The sequence below is a fragment of the Poeciliopsis prolifica genome, unplaced genomic scaffold (genome assembly GCF_027474105.1).
Source record: "Poeciliopsis prolifica strain line A6 unplaced genomic scaffold, Auburn_PproV2 SCAFFOLD213, whole genome shotgun sequence".
Classification (NCBI taxonomy): Eukaryota; Metazoa; Chordata; class Actinopteri; order Cyprinodontiformes; family Poeciliidae; genus Poeciliopsis; species Poeciliopsis prolifica.
Window position 1 is genome coordinate 16,404 of NW_026562588.1, and position 13,413 is coordinate 29,816.

Sequence of the window (13,413 nt, forward strand, 5' to 3'; positions counted from 1 at the left end):
TTGATATCAAGAAAACAATTGTGGACCTCCATGTACCGGATTCACTCTTCAGTACAATGTCCAAATGTCTGAAGATCCCAGTTTTCAGACATTTAATGCAAGTAAACACATCTTAGTAATGTCCAGCCATCATTTCATTCTGAAAAAATTCTAAATTATTTGTCCCAGAGAGAAATGTGTTTTGGTGTAAAATGTGTGAATGAACTCCAGAATAAAACCAAAGTATCCCATGAAGATGTTGTCTGAAACTGACAGGGGAGTGTTGTTGTCTACAAAGGACACTTTTTATTTGAGAGCATGTTGGTGGATAATAAAGCTGTTATTATAAGCTTTTATTCAATCCACACACACAAAAAATAAACTATGTTCTTTGTTAACAGATGATTCCACACAGGTGTGACGAGACCAAACTTCAGGTTCTCTGTCCATATCCTGTCTTATCCTTCTTAAGCTGGCGTATTCATGCCCACAGGCTGCTTGTGACACCAGACCTCTGGGGGATGTTGATCAAAAGTCCGCCTGTCTGTGATAAACAAAGGGCTCTGGCTTTAATGCATTTTAGGGCCACTCTTGTCCCTCTGCTTCTATCAGCTTAGCCACGCAGATTTAATCAGACATCCCTGTTTGTGTCGTCCTGTGAATGTGTTTGTCTCAGAGTGCTGAAGTTCCTCCCCCCAACCCTCTTCTTTGTCTCGACATGGCAGTGTCACCCAGTGATGTTTATTATTAGGAAGGGGGAGGGAGAGGTGGCCACAGCTGAGTAGATTAGCGTCTGTAGTGTGTGTGTGTGTGTGTGTGTTGGTGTCGTTGAAAAGGGACGGGGGTTCATGGTATGTGAGGGTATCATTTGTAAAGGTCCTTCAGCTGTTGCTCCAGTGTTTTCCCCCTTCTTCTTTTTTTTTTTCTATTATTGAGTTGTCTCGTGGGAAATGTGCATGACATGTTAGACAAATGGAACAATGTGTTTGGAACGAAATATGCCTCTCTCCAGAGCAGAGAAGCAAAGCCTCATTAACTTTTCCTAAAAGAAGGAAAATAAATCACAAACTTACAGTGTCTTACTAGATTTCTTTTATACAACAATCTCCACCTTCTTGGCCTATTTACAAAATGCTGTGACTCTGGTGGTGGCAGTATCATACTGTTGCCTTGTTAGTCTTTAAGGAAAACCTCCAATAAAATAGTGAAGTCAATATAATGTGACAAAATGTGGAAAATTTCACTGAGTTTGAATACTTTTGCGTGCAGTAAGTAATTTGAGATCCAATTCTCAAAACTGTTGGACTGTGTTAAGTAAACACAAATTCTTTTGGTCTTGAATTGAAAAGATGTAATTTTTATAATTTCAGGCCAGACCTTATTACCTCAGACATACCACACAGTTCACTGGTAGAATTCAAAAGACCAGACAGACATGAAGCGTTTCGAATAGATATTTAAAATACTTTATACAGTATAGAAATCTCTTGACACTCAAACCAAACCATTAAAAAAATCTTACAAAAGACCCCCGTATGTCTGTATCAATCTCAATTTCAAAAAGAAAAAGCAGTTACAAAGACAAATTCAAATGGTGACATTACAGTTCAATTCATGCAACTTTTCAGTATTTAATAATGAGGCAAAAAACTCCCTTGTGCCTGTGGAAGCCTTATCATTTTTTTTAATGTAAAAAGTTTATTTACATAAACATTTTTTTGAAATTCCTCCTATACTGAACTATTAACGTGAAGGGGACAGGGGCATTTAAGACAGCTATTTACAAAAAACAACATTCACATCACGCTCAAAGAGCTCTTGGCAAAAACTCATCATTGCAGTTAAACACTTAAGACTATTGCACAAACTACAGCATTAAGACAAAGGGAGGTGAGTTACTTTTTTGTGGTAGGTGACATGAGTAGCACTTGTTCCCACTTTAAATCCCTCAGTGTTTCAGTGAGTTGGTTAAGTTTAATAAGGCTTCTGATGCTCTATTTTATTTTACTGACTACAAACTGGCATGTTCAGCTGTGAAATGATCCATACGTATGACTTTCTCTGTTGATGAATTAATACGTGTGTATAAAAAGATCTGAAGTGTAATTTATCACTGATGGGAAACGAGTTCATAAAAAAGTGAGCTTATGATTCTACCATTGGTCCCTATGTAGTTTTATTGTGTTAAATCTAAAGTCAGCACTTAGACATATCCTACACAGACAGGTGTGTGAGATCTGACTGTCACTACAGTATGCAAAAATGCACGATTAATGCAGTGAGGTATAAGATAGTCAGCACATTTATTTCCTACAGGTTTTGGTATTCAGTAATAGTGCAGTGAGCTTTTTTTCCCTTCCAGCAGTCAGGCTACAGTGTGAGCTGGCTGGAGGTCAGTGGCTATATTACAGAGTTTCTACAGAGACAACAACATTTACACATGTAAAGTCAGGGTTAGGGTTAAGAGTTGGGTCCTGTTAGCTGGTGTGAATCAGTCTGTGGCTTGCTCTCAAACCAGATGAAGCAATATTACAAAACAAAGTACTTCAAACTTTGTCTATATTACAGGGCTTTGTTTTTGTGTGCGTGTGTGTGTGGGTGTAAGTGTGAGTTTGCGCATTAGTCATCAAGGCCAGTATTACAAGATGTCCCAAGTTCACCGTGTGTCTTGGACACAGAAGATCCATTTCAAGTCTCATCTTGACATTCTCAAGATGAGGTTTGTGTATCGTGCTATGTAATAACACAGTACTCGAGAGGTAAAATGGTAAGTTTTCACCCTTTTCTTCCATATTTTTTTTTATATTTTAAATAGGCATGGGCCAGTCACTAGATTCAATGACTAACAAGGTTTGAATTTTTGCATCACATTTTTTATTTTTTTTTGCTCAAAATTAGATGTTGGAGAAAGTGCCAGAGCGACTGAAATTTTCTGGTCTTTCCCTCCTCCTCAACCTGTTGCTGAACAATGATGGTCAGCTGAGTACAAGAAGGCCTCTACAGGTGTCATTACTTGTAATAAGATACAAATTCTGTAGTTTGGAAGAATTTGCTGTTACAAAAACAAAACACGACACAGAATTACATAAAAAATAAAAAGGGTGTGCTACCTGTTATTAGCTCAACAACTGCTGTTTGACAACTGCAGCTGACAAGCAACAGTCACCCTGTATAATTAACACCTTGACTAGAATGTTGTGTCTCTACTGAAGGTTATTGTACAGTGAGAATCTCATACTGGCCCATGTCTAGTTTTCATATTGAAGAGAAAAGTGGCTCAGTTGGAATAAAAGGCCAGCTCACAGTTCAAAGGCCGCTCTGGAAAACCTCTCCAACTTTTACAAACTGTTGAGAGGGGCCCAAATGTTCCTTTCATTGTTTTTTCAAATCCCTCAGCAGAGGGTTTTCAATGCACCTGAAGCACACATCAAAGTTTTCATCGGATAAGGAGGTGGAGAAACTACTTCCTCAATGAATTGTTCCGGTCGGAATGTAAAAGGCTGCAGTGGGACTTTCTTCTTGGGCCCTTTGGCCACAGAGCTAAGCTTGCTGCGATGTGTTGGACTCTCAGGACCGCTGCTCGCGCTGTTGGATGGAGGGCTGAATGCAGAGTTGGGGTTAATTAGACTAAAGGCAGACTTCAGTGGCATAAATGCTGAGCCTCCTGGCGGACTTCCAACACTGCTAGATGGGCTTCCACTTGTGTCGGAGGAACCACACCCATCTGATGACAAATTCTTCTTGGGCTGTGGGTTAGAAATCAGGACTGGGGGACTGGGAATGGTGGCCTTTTTTAAGTAAGAGGAGTCGGGCTGGAAAGCAGAGACGTGGCGTGGTGGTGACAGAGTCCCATTGGTCAGCTTGTACCAGGGTGTGGAAGGTGTGTCTTCAATTTGTTCTGCCTTCGAAAGGGAACCAAAAGAGTGCATGCCGATTGGTGATGGCGCTGGTGGAGCAGGGATGTTATGCTCTGGACTTGTGTTCACCGGCGGGAGGGTGGCCAAGCGCCTCCTCTGCTGTGGAGTGTTGGGGAAGAGGGGATGAATCTCGAGGTACTCCATGGATGATGATGCAACTGTGCCTGGAGGTGCCAGAGGTGACTTACGATGTCCCACAGCCAATGCTCTCAGAAGACCTGAAGAAAGAAAAGGTGTACCTTTAGTTCCCATTGCTGGGACTTTCTTGTATATTTTTTTTTCTGTAGTTACTGTAGAGACAGGTGAACAATAAAAATAATAGACCTGGAGCAACACGTAATGTTTGATTTATGACCTGCGTGTCTAGGTAGTATGGCATCTCATTTATGTCACAGCACGTACTGAGCCAACATAATTAACAACCTGACTCAGTTTTAACTTCGTCAGACCTAGTCTATCTTGAGTCCAGGGATCAAGAACACCCCTTTCATACTGTCACATTTCCCAAAGTTAAGCAAGTTGTAAAAAGGAGCTTAATTTTTAGCTTTCCCCAGATGCTCACATGCCTCTTCACTCGTCACACTGTTGTTCCAAATAGAATTCCAGTGCAGCTTTATACAAATTTACATTCCTCAGTGCTACGCTGTCTGTCGTTCATATTATGTCAAACATCAGAACAGTGTTTAGAGTAAAATAAAGTGCTTGTACATTTGCAACACAAATGGCTGTAAGTTTGTCCAAGATGTTACATTCAGGTAGATAGATGGATGGATGAAGGGATGGAGGAAGGGACGAAGGGAGGGTTGCATGGAGTGGTAAGTGTGGTTGTGTGAAACAGGCTGCTGTATATGAAGATGCATGCTCAGTCAACCTACCCTATGTAAAAATAGAAATAAAATCATGCATTTAATATCTTATTCTTTTTCATGTGAATACAGTTTGTTTGCATTAAATAGTGCAAATCCTTACCTGTTTTGTGTTTCTTTTCTTTGTTCTGTCCTTTGCTAACAGCCAGATAGACGGGCGTCTGTTTTGGAGGGATGGTTAGTTTATCGACATGCTTTCTCCACTCTGTTTGATAGTATTTCATTTGTTGCTTCTCTAGCTTCTTTTTCTCCTGCTTCTCCTACACACAGAAATTGAAAAAAAAAAAAAAAAAGATTCTCAGAACTGGCCATCCAGGTTTTTCAACTGTCTCAGAATAAAAAAAATAAAAAGAAAACTGCATGGAGCAGCTGAGTTTAGATTGCTTCTCTGTGTTTCAGGTGTTAGCTACGATACACTCACCCGATACTCTTTGGAGAGCCTCTTCATTTTCTTGTTGAGAAGAAAGTAGACAGCCAGAGTGTGGCAGGCACGGTTGGTGAGGACAGCGCTCAGCACTTCGCTGTGCTTGTACCCCATCTTCTCCGTCATATGAAGCAGAACCGCTTGATTTATTTCCTCAATGTGGATTCTTGAAACAAAGAGAAGCCAGATTAGTTTTATCCTGTAATACAGTATATTTACTAAGTGTCTGCATAGTTAGTATCTGAATGTGTGAACATTTTAAATGTGCAAACTCCACTCAATTTTTGAATTTAGTTTTATGGACTAATTTGCTTTGTTGGGATTTTTTGTGATTAGCCCAAAAAAAGTAGAATATCTGCAAGTTTTTGGTGAAAAAAGATTCTCAACTAAGCACTGTTTGAAGAGCGCATTCAACAGAGAAACAGCCAAAATGCCCATGCTAACTGGTAGAACTGCACATATCCAGTGTTCATGTGGGAGAATGTATAAGCAGAAAATCTATTAATTCTGTATTGATAGATTTTGACTTTCCTTAAATCTAGCCTTAAGGAAAGTGAAATAAGTTCCTGCTTCAGTTTACCACTAGACAGATGACATAGCGAACATGTGGAGCAGCATGTTTTGCTGATAGAGTAAGCAAAAGGTGACATTTTGGATGAAATGCAAATCACTTCATAGCAGAAAACAGTGAACACAACGTGCTCCCTGAAAACTTATAGTGACAGGATCATGCTGCAAGGAGGCTTTTCTTTATGAGGACACGAATGTTTGTCACGGTTTGAAGTTGTGTGGTGCTAAAGTCAGAACACTTTTCCTGAAGAAGAATGTAGTGCACACATATTTCTCACAATAACCTTTGTATATTTTGGAGTGCTGGTTATTCCCATTTTTTGCAGTTCTACAAAAGAACCTGTGCGAGATTGCTAAAGACTGGGGAAGGAAGTTAACCTTTCAGTAAGACCAACCAAAGCTGAACCAAATTTCTAACGTTCTTCATGTGTGAGAATGACCTCTACTTAAATCTAAATGAGAATTCCTGGAAAGACTTGAAATTTTGTGTGATGCTTTTCTTTAAGTCTGCCTGAGCTTGAACTATGTCGCACAAAGGACAGGGCAAAAAATGTTAGTCTCTACTTACAGTTCTAGTTGCATGGAAAGTTAGTCCTACAAACTATTAAATCTACAAACCATTTAAAAAACACAAATGTTTATTCACAATATGGGCTGATTTGTGTTGGCTGATCACACATCTCTTCCCTGAAGAAGCACACTACAGTGGTTGTTATGTAACAGAATGTGAAAAGGCTTGCAAGGCACTGCATCTGTGCCTGTGCATACCTGCTGCGATAAGGTGCCCCTGTGTTCCTATTGGCCAGCTGCAACCAGGAATCAGTCATCACTTGATGTATATTTGGACGCCTGTGAGGGTCTGGCTCAAGAAGCTTCTTCAGCAGACAGGTGGCAGCTGAGAGGAGAAAAAAAGAATAAATCATACTGTGCTGTCAACAGTTGCCTGTCCCAATCTGTGAAGATTCCTGAAAGTTAAACATGTCATTACATGTATAACAATCAGTTTGTCCTTACTTGGAAGTCAAAACCAACACCTTTCCAACTTATTTCTCCTTATATTCCAATACAATGTCAGCACCAAATCTCCTCCTTCTTTTCATGGAGCATTTCTCAGATTGAATCACTACAATAAGCAGTAGGTGGTTGAGTCAATCCTTCATTTGAAAATTAGCAGGAATCACTGCCGTGACAAGTAAAAGGTGAAAAGTGTCATTGCTTCCAGTAGTTTCGTTTTGATACTCGTTTCTCCAGTATTATCTGTACCCCCACCCTCTTCTACCTTTGAGAAATTCTTTAGAAATGCAACCACATAACCTGTTTGTTGCTGCACCAGAAAATTCTTTGGAAATATTTTTTCTGCTGGTAACTGTGGGAGTGTGCAACTCCATCTAGCCAATGATAATTATAAGTCTTTTTTTTTCTAAATATAAGACAGAGTGCCAATAAAAACAAGTTCAAGAAACCTAATTAACAAAAATAAATGTTTGTTTGACTACCAGGTGCCTACAATTGGAATTTATGACACATTCAGTCTTTAGTAAATGTCAGTTACCAGTAGATAGGGTAGGAGGTAGAGGGTTCATTTCTTTGTCCACCATCTTCTGGTGCAGAGCTCGAAGGCTAAAGGGCTCCACGGTGAAAGGAGTGACCCGTCAGCATTGCATACATATTGACTCCACTGTAAAGCAAAATGTGCATATTTAAAACTTCAAGTTGCTGTAAACAACAACAGGTGAATTCATATTCTAAAGAATGAATGTGAACTTACATGGACCAAACATCCACCTTTGGGCCGTATTTCTTTCTGGACAGCAGCTCGGGAGCAGCGTAGGCTGGACTGCCGCACTGGGTACTGAAAGGGTCAGAGTATCCCAATATGCCAGCGCAGTTACTGAGGCCAAAATCTAATAAGGAGAGAGTGGGAAAGTGTGGTAAGTGTCATTCTTAGGATTTTTTGTTGTCTATATATCTCAGCTATGCACAAACAGACAGAGCCAGATTAATGCCTCAGCGAAAGCTTGTAAGCCTTTTAACAGGAGATTTGGCTGTTCTTTTCCTCTTTACCTCGTTAAGACTCTGATTGCACTCAGGGTGAGAAAATTTACAGTGACCACCAGCCATCATTAATAAATAGTTACATGATTACCATTAATTATTCAGTTGTCCACTATAGAATACAGACTGTGTTTTTGGAAGAAAGGAAAATTTGATTGTGCCTTACCTATGAGTTTTATGTTGTCCTGTTCATCCAACAGGAGATTTTCTATCTTCAAATCTCTGCAAGACAAAAAGGGAGAGAAGAGATGTCACTGCCTGTTGATTTTTTTTAAGGGATTTTTTTTGCCCTTTTTTTGCAGTATATTGACAGGTAAGAAGAGTATGACAGAGGCTGGGACTCGAATCCCTAATACTCACGTCAAGGCCTAAGGCCTCTATACTTGGGTTGTGCACCCGCTAACACAGTCAGTTTTTATGAAAGATGATAGAAGTCATTGCTGTCTTACAAGCCATTAGAAAGATCAACATGATGGAATCTCTTGTGCAACTGGGAATTTATAATTTGTACATCTTTTAAACATGATATATTAATAATGATGAACACTGTTTGAATTATTGCAAGATGATTGAATATCCTGTGCTTTTAGTTTATTTAAAGAAGTTCTTAAATACAACTCAACAAGTACAATAGACCTGGGTGTTTTTGTGTATTCATGTGCACGATAGACCTAAGCCACATGTTGAAAGCAATCTTTAGCACAAAAAAACAACACAATATTTTCAGATTTGGGAGAGCAGGCAGTTTCCGTGTCCTTTGTCATACCTGTGCACCACGCCAGCCCTGTGAAGATGCTCGACGGCCAGCACCAGCTGCCGGATGTATTTCTGAGTTTCCCGTTCATCAAGGTGCTTCTTCTCATAAATGTGGTTCATGAGGTTCCCTCCAGGACACAGTTCCATCACCAGGTAGTAGCTGTTCTCTGTCTCCAGGATGTCCAACAGCTGTGCAATGTTTGGATGCCGAATCATTTCCTGGATTTGGCCTTCTCTCCGCAGGTTCTTTGTGACGTATGAGTCCTTCTTGGCCTTCCGCTTGTCAATTACCTTAACTGCCACCTGGAAAAAACAAGAGAAGAGGAAAGAGTAAGAGGATGAGGAGAGATTCTTCTTGGCAGCTGTGGGTTGACTCTTAAACCCTGTGCCATATGTTGTAGTTAGCAAAAGCACACTCTAATATTAGTGTGACTCTTAGGGTTAAATTTCAAGGAGCGTAACAGGTGATGACGCAACTTGATATTTATTGCTGGGAACATAACTCGCCGCTGACCTCTCCCAAGCAGCTGTTCTTAGGGTGTGGAGTAATGCAAGGCCCTAAAGAAGGGAGGCATGTGAGTGTGAGAGAGGTAACAGAATTGCAATAAAGTAAAGGGAAAGCAAACGTTATCCTATATGCCGAGAAAGTGCCAAAACCAAATGGGCAGTTAAAGCTACCTCTATTTGCTTTCCTGCTACGTTAAAGTTAATCTCATTTGATAGGTTAGGATGTAAGCAACTCCAGTACTAAAAGGTGTTACTCTTTGCCTTTCATTTCGCCTTTTAAAATGTTTTAATGGAAGACTACTTGAGTTACTGTTAAGAAATCCTTGAAGATGTCCTCATAAATGGCAAACGATGCGTCCTCTGTTCAATGGCAGACTCTTGTGGATAATTGCATTCAATAAAAATATTTCATTCTCTGCCTGTGCTTCTCCTTGTGTCCTGTCTAGACTGAGTTCAAGAACATGGTTACCATACATTACAAATCATCTCAAGGAGAGTCTACAGACATGGACCAGCATAACAAGTGGAACAAATCACCATATCCATTAGCGACACTGTGCAACAGTGTCCTCTCTTTTCTTCTGCCCTTTGGCTTATTTTTACAACCACCCTTCAGCTCATTTTTATGCTCTGATAATTGATTCCCCTCTGAAGAACCTTTTTACAGTTACTAATTAAACCTAGCTTGCAGAAGAAACTTTTTGTTCGTCACGTGACAGTTAAAGATTGCCCATGTTTACACTTGCGGGAAATGTATGTGCCAGGTTAGGATTGGGGCTGTGTATTTACAGTAGTGCATATGAAAAGGGTGGGGTGGATATCAAGGGGGAAGGGAGCATGCTGCCAGGGGGCTTTTGGGAGACTCAGTTGTTTATCAGGCACCCCTCAGACAGGAAGGAGGGGTTTTGCAGGGGGAATGTAGAGGGGAAAGTGGGTTACATATATCAAAAACACACCCATGTGACCTCTCCTACCTCCCTGACCATGATGACCCCATCGTTTTCCTTTCTTCACTTTTACATTCTACATCTATATCATCTTTCAAGTGATGCTAAAAAGGGGAATCTGGAGGACCTGCTGCATATCTTTTGGCCCGACATAACCTTGGTTGAACAAACTTGCTGCCCTGCCCTCCCACCCTCCCTAACAGCTCCTATTGGATGTCTTTATTCAATGAAGAGCTGTGCCTGATTGTGAGATTACCACTGTTTGCATCATCCTAAACAAAGAGAGTAGGGGGAAAAGGGGAGAGGAGAGGCGCCTTTTCTCTTCTGAGCAACAGAGCGAGCACCAACGGTAAACAGGGATCAAGATAATTACATACATTTTCAACAATTTAATATTATCTACGGGTATAGTCGCACAAACAGGTTTTACATGTTGAAACATGGAGAAAGGAGAGGAGGAGCTTGTTTTTCTTAGATGCAAATATTTTTTCTGGCAGTTTTCCAAAAAAAAAAAAATCTGAAGAGATCGAGACAAAGGCAACAACTGGCCAATGGATGCCCATCTCAAACCCCTGCGTTTGCAGAATCCCAATGAGCTCTGCAGCCCATTTATCAACGAGGTCATTTCATATGCAAGCAGCAGCTTTGCTTCCTCATAGGCCAGACAATTTTGTTCTCAGTCCCTATCACAGCCACACGCGCATGCAGAAGGTGAGATCACCAGCAGCAGCAGACAAAGCAAAGCACAAGTTGCCATCCAACGCCTCAGGAAAGCAGGTGCTTTCCATTCCCGTTTGAGCCTTTCTCTCACACACAAACACGTAAGGCAAATATTGCCGGTGGAGCTTCGGTACTGTGCATGCACTGCACCTCGACAGCTGGCGATGCAACATGAGCTCATTAACAAAGGGTGCTCATTGCAAGCAGAGCTGACCACTTTCTCTGAGGTACAACTGGTTAACTAAGCTGAGCAGTCGTACCACTGGGTTAACCCCTCTGATTACATAGTCTTCTATAATTATTTAATCTGCTAAATTTATTTCTGTAATATTATTTATTATTTGACCCTTTTAAATGCCCATATACCACCAACATACAACAGCATAAGAAAGCCCCTTTGACTCCCAATTTGCCCAAAATGATATGAGGCAGTGGTATCATATATATATATATATATATATATATATATATATATATATATATATATATATATATATATATATATATATATATTGACAAGCCAAGAGAAGCTGAAAACAAGAAAATGCTCTTTTAAAGCATTATATCTGACACCCAGATGCATGCAATGCCGTGTTACCCTTGAGGTACACAGTTTAGAAATTGCACATTAATTTGGGAGATGTAATTTTTATCTACAACCATGTCTTACCTTTTCTCCCGTACGACTGTGGAGACCTTCTCTAACTTTTGCGAAAGACCCTTCTCCCAGCTTCCTCCCGATCAGGTAGGTCCCGACACGCTTGGTGTGGTAAAAGTTATTGATGACGTCCGGGTCAGGACTGCCGAGCGAGCCCGAAAAGGTACTCTCATCGCTGTCTGAGGTCTCGCCATCATGCGTCTTGTTGTCCGTTCCCTTGTCTTGGTCCAAAACGGGCATCTTTGTTGCCTTGTCTGAGGAGGGAGAAAAACTTCGCACTCTACTCACCCACCTTAAAAACAGGTAGGCTATCCTATTAAACGCTTAACGTCCGATAAATTAGGAGTGTTGGATCTTGCGCCACCTGTTCACCCAAACGCATCCAGCCAGTGCGCTCAGCAGTTTCCGAGACAAATGAATCCGCTTAGATTATTATGACATACGGAGCATTTAAAAAGCCAATATCTGTCATGGATAACTGACGCAACGTGTCTTATTAGCTACGCGAGAGTGTTGTTTTCAGATCGAGGCATCTCCTCTCACACGAGCGTCTCTTGTAAGGTCTGAGTGCCATGCAGCGTGTTTTTCAGTTTGAAGTGACTTTCCCGGTCCTGTAGATGGGCGTTCCCCTACCAAGTGTGCTGGTGAAAAAGAAACACAGTGATGGAAGCGGGGGTACTTTTCTATCCAATCAGCGCAGGGTGGGTGGAGTGTGTGTACGGACAACGGGAACAACAAGTCTACCGGTACCACCGCCCCGCCGCTCCGCTATGTGGACTCACATTGTACATGTGCAGGAACAAAGAATGGATTTGAGTGACTTGTTACAGAATCAACATTTGAGCTCATAGGTTGGCAAAAAAATAAAAAATAAATAAATACTAACATGTATTTGGGTTGGCATTTTGATAATTATAAACATCTCTCTGTGCGTGAACAATAAGCCTTTTTCATATTTATAAAAATATAAGATTTTTTCAAGGTAGTTATAATCAATATTCAGCTTGAATTAAATTTTGCCTATCTATTGTATTTTGGGTGTTTGCTTTCAGCAGACAGAGAATCATTTCACCTTGTTTACTTATGAGGTTCACTGGCCTAATTAACATTTTTAATCACCCAAAAGAGAACCGGGAGGGGCCACTCATCATAAGCTTCGGCCCAAAAAATATATATAGGCCTACATATATTTTTCATAGTAAATCTAATCAGGCTCAATACTTGAACAGTTGTTTTAATGACATTTTTATTGCATAAATACATATATTCACTTTATTTTCAAATGTTGTATTTCTTTAGTTTTTTTTTTTGTCTAGTTATACTTCAATTTCGATCTTAAATTGAATGGCTTTAACGGTGCTCAACCACATGCTGCTTTTTCAAGACTGCTGGACCATGCTTTCTTGATAATTCACTCTAATAAAGATATAAATTGCACAAGTGCGACATCTTTTGGAGACTTTTTGCACTACAATAAAAGGCAGACGTCTTGCTGAAATTGAATCAATATCCGTTTTGTAATTGTCTTGACACAAGGGCCTCAAGCATCTCATCGATTAGACCTGCATTAGCCCTTAAAACAAAACATTTGATCTTCCACAGGGTAAAATGTGTTAGGATTTTCTGCACGTCTTTTGTGTCTTATGTAGCTTTTTAAACACCTTACTCTAAGTCTGACTATTAAATAGGTAGACCTACTTTCAAAAGCAGATGAAAGCAAATTTTATAAGGAAACAGTAAAAACATAGATGCTTCCTGAGTTGAGCATTAGATACTGATATTTGCTGAATAAATCAAGTTCTTGCTGTAAAGGCCATACATTATCACCATTTAAACTGGATTTCAGGTTGCATGGGTAAAATATTCTTTTGGATTTCAAACATAATTCTGTTTTTGAGTCACAGCTGTGAGGAGCATCCAAATGAAAGATTTTGTGTTTGCAGGAACAGAGATTGCAGAATCATTTGCATTCAGATCTGTGGGGAACTGTGGCGCTAGTGCTTCTGGAGCCATT

The 13,413-nt window shown here is 40.3% G+C and overlaps 1 protein-coding gene across 1 annotated transcript; it reads right to left on the reverse strand.

Moving 5' to 3' along the window:
* Nucleotides 1-1,422: 1,422 nt before the first annotated feature.
* On the reverse strand, nucleotides 1,423-11,928 carry LOC129356972 (hormonally up-regulated neu tumor-associated kinase homolog). The gene is given in 10 exon segments (XM_055026510.1): nucleotides 1,423-4,114; nucleotides 4,866-5,022; nucleotides 5,184-5,352; nucleotides 6,525-6,651; nucleotides 7,309-7,403; nucleotides 7,405-7,434; nucleotides 7,525-7,660; nucleotides 7,978-8,033; nucleotides 8,578-8,870; nucleotides 11,412-11,928. Coding segments are annotated over 10 exon segments (2,034 nt in total). The 5' UTR covers nucleotides 11,640-11,928; the 3' UTR covers nucleotides 1,423-3,371.
* Nucleotides 11,929-13,413: the final 1,485 nt, after the last annotated feature.